The following is a 6232-nucleotide window of genomic DNA, read 5'->3' as shown; positions in this document are numbered from 1 at the left end:
TAATCCACGAAACATTTCAAACAGCAAAAGCAGTATCGTAGCATTCTCCAAAACAACAGAGGTAGATGGGGACTTGTTTTAAAACATAAAAAACAATTAGAAAAAAAATAATTAAATGGCTCCATACAGGTCGTCCACTGTAACGCAAGTCTCTGGAAGCCCCGTCATCCCGAATTCACTTGAAAAGATTTTATTTACACCCCTTTTAAAGCAGAAATCTTCACTGTTAAGCTAAAAGTGTTAGCATGCACCCAGTCTGCAGTGGATGCTCGAGTTTAACTGCGTGTCAGGGGTGTAAATTACGTGTGAGACTTGGATTACATTGGACAAGCTTTTTTTTTTTTAAACAAGTCCCCATCTACTTCAGTTGTTTAGGAGAGTGCTGCAACACTGTTTTGCTGTGAAGCTGCAGAAATGTTTTGTGGACTACGAAAATTCACGCGACTTTTCATCGGCATTTTCATTGGTATTGTAAATGTAATACATTGGGTTTGAGGTAAAACAACCCTTGATTGATCCCCAGCAAGTAAATATGGTTACTGCAGCAGCACCATCACAGAAATACAGATAATCCCATATGGTTGCTGGTGTTATATGAGAAAATCAGAACACAAAGTAAACAGAGGTGCATCTCCAACTCTAAAAAGATGGTAAATTAATAGAAAAGATGCCAATTTTCTACGAGAGCATCACCATTTTTTAACATCCAACTAGATTGTGTGCAGCAGACTGAAATCCTCTCAGCCTGCTACATGTATAATCTGAGAAGAAGAAAGAAAAACACATGTACTTTCAGTTTTTAATGTTTGTTTAATGTGTAGGTCAGAAGATGTATTGACAGCTCACATACGGTGAAAAGTAAAATGTTTGTCATCCTGAATGGTGCCGTCCATGGAGTCGAAGTGCTTGTGGGAAGTCATTTGCATTCCTCAGTAGTCCATGTCATGTGTTATAACCGTCAGTTCGACCGAAAGATCATTACAGAAAGTCTGCAGCAGTGCTCGGTGTTCCTCGGCGCCAATGAAAGTGTCAGACGCCGCTCTCCATCATTTTTTCTGGAAAAAGCCCATGATGGAAGCTTGTTTACCGCCTTTATTTGCACTGGCCGACATTTTCTTCTGGCTTTTCTTCTCCTCCTGTTTCTTACTTGCCGGTAGTTTTGCTGGGAACGGATCTTTTGGAGCTTGTTTGGTGGCCTGAACGTCCTCTTCTGTTTCAGAGTATGATTCACTCTCATAGCCTTTCTCTGTGACTGTGGGGGAATAAAAAGAGAAACCACAGTGATTTTGGGCTTGATTGTGTGAATAAAGTTTAAAATTAGTTTTTCCCCTCAAATTAAAGTACATGTAGTGTAAGTTTATCTCATTTAACCAAGTCAGAAAATACGTTTTCAATCATCTGTCTGCTTTTCATACCGATGCATCCTTCATCATCCAGAAAGGTGCGAGATTTCAGGACTCGTCTCCTCTTCCTTATCTTCATATCAGAACTCGCCTGCTGTGGAATAAAAACACGAATGTTCAATTAGCCATCGGACGTTTCATCAAAGACTAACAATTAAAAAACAGGTTTTCTCTTTCCAACACTGAGCTTTTAATACATTTTAGTATCGAATCATCAGGTTTGATCACTTACATGTGAATGTGAAACAGACTCGACCTCCTTCTTAGGAGGCGGTGATGGTTCTCTTGTTTCCATCTGCTGTGGAGAATCTGGAATGACTGAAGACGTGAACAAATGTTAGTTTCTTTAATCGTTCTTAAAATTTAAAACTTTCTCTTTTCATCATTTTATTTTACAAGATCTTGAATATTCTGGCTCAACAATACAAACTGAAAACTGGGTTATCTTTCTCTGAACAGTAGCAGTAAACTAATACGACTATTTCCATATAAATTGTTCATGAAACATGGAAAACAATTGTTTCACTTATTAAGAGAACAAAGAAAAAGTTAACAGCTCACCATCTTCATCACTGCTGTCTGGTTCAGGCTTCTTAATCCTCCGTCTCCTTTTCTTCTCCATTTTCTCGTCCTCGCTGTCAGAATCCACTAATCGCTTGGTTTTGCTTCAACAAGAGACAGAATTGCATTTAAAACACATTCATAGCAAATGATTAAGACCCTTTATGTTAATTCCAAAAGCTCTTACAGCTTCTTACATTTCCAAGAGGTCTTATAATATATAAGACGGATATATATTTACACACACACACACACACACACACACACACACACAAAATTTACAACTTCTTGTCTGCATTTTCATGTAAAAAACACACACGCACACACCTCCTTGAGTCTTTCTTAGTGTCTTTTGTCGGCTCCACTGCAGCAGCTTCTTGCTTGTCTTGAGGCTGTGAAGTCTGACGTCGCGGCTCTGCTTCCTCCTCCTTCACAGTTTTTTCTGGTTTCTCTAAAGAAGTGAGGAGGAGCGTTCAGATGGAGAATCTGTCGACTGAATGAATCAGCAGACTACAGGTAACATTTATCAGCTGACTGGGGACACTGGTCGCAGCTCCTTGGCGGACACAGCCGTGTAATTTGATGTTAGGGCTGCAACTAGCTTGTATTTTTATTAATCTTATCGTCTTTTTATATAAATCCTTTCATTTAGAAAATGCACAAAAAGAAAGGAAAAAGCAACAAATCCTTGGTGTCACTCACTTGCTGTTTGACTGCCGAAGAAGTTCATCATAGGGTTGGCTTTTGCAGCGGCTTTACTTTTGGGGGCATCGACCTACAACACCAAACCCAGCAGTGAAAACTACAGCAATCACTTATTTATTTCTCTGTAAATCAAACCAAAGAATACGCAGCCGTACCGCAGGCGCCTCCTCCTTCAGCTCCGGCTTAATGTCTTTGCCACTGTTCGTGTTCTTAGGAGAAGTCTTGTTTGCAAACATTCCCATGATGCCTTTCTGCGGCTTGGCAGAAGATTTTGAAGTCCCGTTAGCCTCTCCGTTCATGCCAGATTTTTTGTGTTCGGGCTCTGGTGGAGGAGCGCGATTGATTTCTCTCCCCTGCTGCAGATCCACAGAAGACATGGGGACCGCGCTGGCACAGCGGATCGCACTGTATCTGTAAACGGGGTGGAGGGAACAATTCATGAAGTCTGACAGTTTTACAAATTACACAGATTTTTCTTTCTTTTGTTCTCGACTGCTTCTAGGCAACTTTATTTACCCAGTCGCTCCCACAACCCTGAAGGCGATAAAAAGGATGAAGAAGTGGATGTTTCAAGGCAAAACCTCAGCAGGGTACCTCAATAAAAAGGCTTTTCCGCACCTGTGTAAAGACCCCGATTAGTACACAAAAAACAACTTACTTGCTACAGTTCTTCAGATTGTCTTTCACAGCATCATAGTCAACACTGTAGAGGGGACCGCTGTCTTTCAGTAAAGCCTTCTGGACGCTGTAGACGTGGACACTGACAATCAGGCTCATCTTGGATTTTACATCTGCAAAAGAAAACACTCAAGGGTCAGATGCTGCTGCCTTTTTTGTGTGTGCAACAAATGCCTCGCCAAAGAAACAAAATAACAATGAAGAACACATGAGCGAAGAGTTTAATAATGGCAATGAATTGAATCGATGACAAATTGTGAGTTTTAGTTTGCATTCTGGTGACTAAAAGCTCCAACCAGCCAACAATGCTGCACGATTACAGAGTAAACACTGGTGATCTGGGAACGTTTACACACCTTCCAACTGGTCTTCTTTGACAACCGACACCTTGTGACTCTGAAAGGAAGCACAACATCAGCAACACAAAATAAGAATCAAAGAGTCCTTGTATATAGAAACGGCCAACAATTGATCGATTAGTGGTCAACTATTTAATTGATCGCCAACTAATTGGCAAGTTTTGCTAATAATATGTTGTGTGTCTCACCGTTTGACCGTTGTCCACAAACTTCCCCGACACGAGATAGGTGGCATGAAGCTGAGCTGAACTTTCCTTCCTCTTGTGATCCAAATAATGGAAGAGCATCCTGAAAACCAGACAAACATTTTACCGATTTTTAAAAAAAAATAGTTGATAATAACTCTTCATGAGAACTGAGCAGCTCCATCTGACTAGGAAGGCCTTTTTTTTTTGTTTCAGTTAAGCTAAGGGTTGCCACATTCTCATTTGCTTGGAAATGTTTGATTTATTTATAATAAATCAATGTACTGTTTATTTATTCAATTTATTAAACACTATATGATGATACAGTATAATTCTAGTCAGTATAAACAGGAAAACCTGATGATTATCAAGGAAAGCATCGGTTTGTTCTTATTTCTGCAGACGCCAGTAGCCTTAGTAAGGTCATTTATGTGTTTCTTTGTATTGCATTGTATTGTGCAAGTGCTGTATTGATGACATTAAGCACTACCGATGAAAATGAACTCATTAGCATACACTGGCACATTTACATTGATGTATTATACGATATGTTGTTAATGCGCCTTGTCCCTGATAAATAAACCAACAGATGGATAGATGGATGGATAAATGAATGAATGAAGAGAAGCTGTAACACTCACTGTTTGGCTGTGTTGACATGGACTCCCAGAGTGAGACTCAGCCATTTATAGGTCACCTGTGAAACAAGAAAACATGCGACATGTATGTTTACACTCAGGCTCTGATTGCCACATGAATGAGGCAGCTGATTAGCGTTTAACTGCCATGAATTCGTCAGCCGATTGTTAAAAGGGCAACTTCACCAATTTTACATGTTGAAGTTTGTTTACGGGTCTTGGAGAGTGCTACAAATAGGTGGAAAATATAGTTTAAAGCCTTTTGTGGCTCCGGAGGAAACTACATGTAATCTGATAAATTGCCAAGAGTGATGTCATTGCATTATGGGTAATGTAGGCACCAGATTATGAAAAGCAGCCCACTGACCTAGCATTGCAGTCCTGTAACATTATTAGACTCATTATGGACGGTTTGAAGCAAATGATCAAAACGGATACAAAACATTCCTTCTCCTGCCATTTCTGAACCTGGCGCCTACATTACCCACAATGCACCTTAGCCACTCAGTGACATCACCGGAGGCAATTTACCAGATGACATGCAGCTTCCTCTGGAGCCACAGAGGAACACACAGCAGTACTCCCCAAAACCTGTAGACCCACTTTAATGTGTATAATTAGCGGAGTTACCCTTTAAGCTAAGTTCCGGTCGACATCACAGTTAGCTAACCTGTCATTCTTAGCAACGTTAGCCGTTTGATTTCCACAGTTAAACTCGTTAAAAATAAATACTGTATGCAACACTTCATGTAGCTTAGCCAACAAAACATCAACCTTTAACACAACAACATCAATATTTGATAAATCCTGCAGTATTCGTCCATTTCAAAAACAACTGTTAGCGGTTTCCACCAGTATATTAAGCTTTTTTTGTTGTATTGAGGTGCTATTTTCTACGTTATTACGAGCCGAAGTAACCAATAGCTCCAAACAAATCGTTCACAGTTGTGAGCCATACTTAGTTTTCCTCCAGGTCAATATATTTATGTATCGGAGAGTAAAACAGGCCGTTTTTTGAACGCAGTTCAACCGGTGCTAGCGTTAGTAAGTTAGCAATACCTCAGCCAGGATAACGTCGATAAAAGAAGACATATCACGAATAATAAATAAACTTACAATCTTGTCGTGGTCGTTGACATATTCGTCGATGTTATCCAGATAAAGCTCGTCCATTATTGTTTGATTAACCGTGACTGCGGGCGCCTTGTTGAACAGATTTGACTGCGCGGGAAGGCGGTTTATTTACTTCCTGTTACGTGTCACGTGACGTGTCCTTCTTCCGGTGGGATGAGAGGCGACGTGCCGCCCTCTACAGGACAACACGCGCTACTGACTGATGATGCAGGTAAACCACAGAGATGGCGATGGAGGTATTTTATATTTTGTTACTATCAACAAATCCCATTAAAATCAAACTATCAGTGAATTAATTATACCAGCAAATATTGTCTGTGTAGGTAAACAAAGCCTGATATATGTCAGGTCACATTATTACGACACTGGGCGATTTATTCCTTTATTACCATGAACACACATATTTTGACTCAATCCCACAGTCACCATCCTGCTGCTGTAAATGCACACCAGAAATACCAAATGTGTATAAGGAAAGTAGCCCCTATGAAATGCACTACTTTTACTCAAAACTACATTACCCAGGTGTGCTAGTTAAGTATGCACTTTTAACACACGTGTAAAGATTC

The 6232-nt window shown here is 40.2% G+C and overlaps 1 protein-coding gene across 1 annotated transcript; it reads right to left on the bottom strand.

Annotated features, from left to right (window-relative positions):
• Positions 1-790: 790 nt before the first annotated feature.
• pold3 (polymerase (DNA-directed), delta 3, accessory subunit) lies at positions 791-5780 on the bottom strand. The gene is made up of 12 exons (XM_073491235.1): positions 5646-5780; positions 4533-4588; positions 3895-3994; positions 3704-3743; positions 3328-3460; positions 2825-3080; positions 2667-2739; positions 2292-2415; positions 1965-2068; positions 1636-1721; positions 1416-1497; positions 791-1252 (listed from the first exon to the last, which is right to left on the bottom strand). The coding sequence occupies exons 1-12, from the start codon at positions 5700-5702 to the stop codon at positions 1047-1049; spliced, it is 1317 nt and encodes a 438-aa protein (XP_073347336.1). The 5' UTR covers positions 5703-5780; the 3' UTR covers positions 791-1046.
• Between the last annotated feature and the right edge of the window lie 452 nt (positions 5781-6232).

The sequence above is a fragment of the Pagrus major genome, chromosome 21, assembly GCF_040436345.1.
Source record: "Pagrus major chromosome 21, Pma_NU_1.0".
Classification (NCBI taxonomy): Eukaryota; Metazoa; Chordata; class Actinopteri; order Spariformes; family Sparidae; genus Pagrus; species Pagrus major.
This window is presented reverse-complemented; position numbering and strand designations above follow the sequence as displayed.

What these genes read in the sequence shown, in the direction of transcription:
- pold3 (XM_073491235.1), bottom strand. Translation starts at nt 5,702, where the DNA reads ATGGACGAGCTTTATCTGGATAACATCGACGAATATGTCAACGACCAC. An exon ending in AATCTGAAGAACTGTAGCAA is followed by an intron (nt 3,081 to 3,327) that starts GTAAGTTGTTTT and finishes CCCCGTTTACAG; the next exon opens with ATACAGTGCGATCCGCTGTG. An exon ending in GGATGATGAAGGATGCATCG is followed by an intron (nt 1,253 to 1,415) that starts GTATGAAAAGCA and finishes ATTCCCCCACAG; the next exon opens with TCACAGAGAAAGGCTATGAG.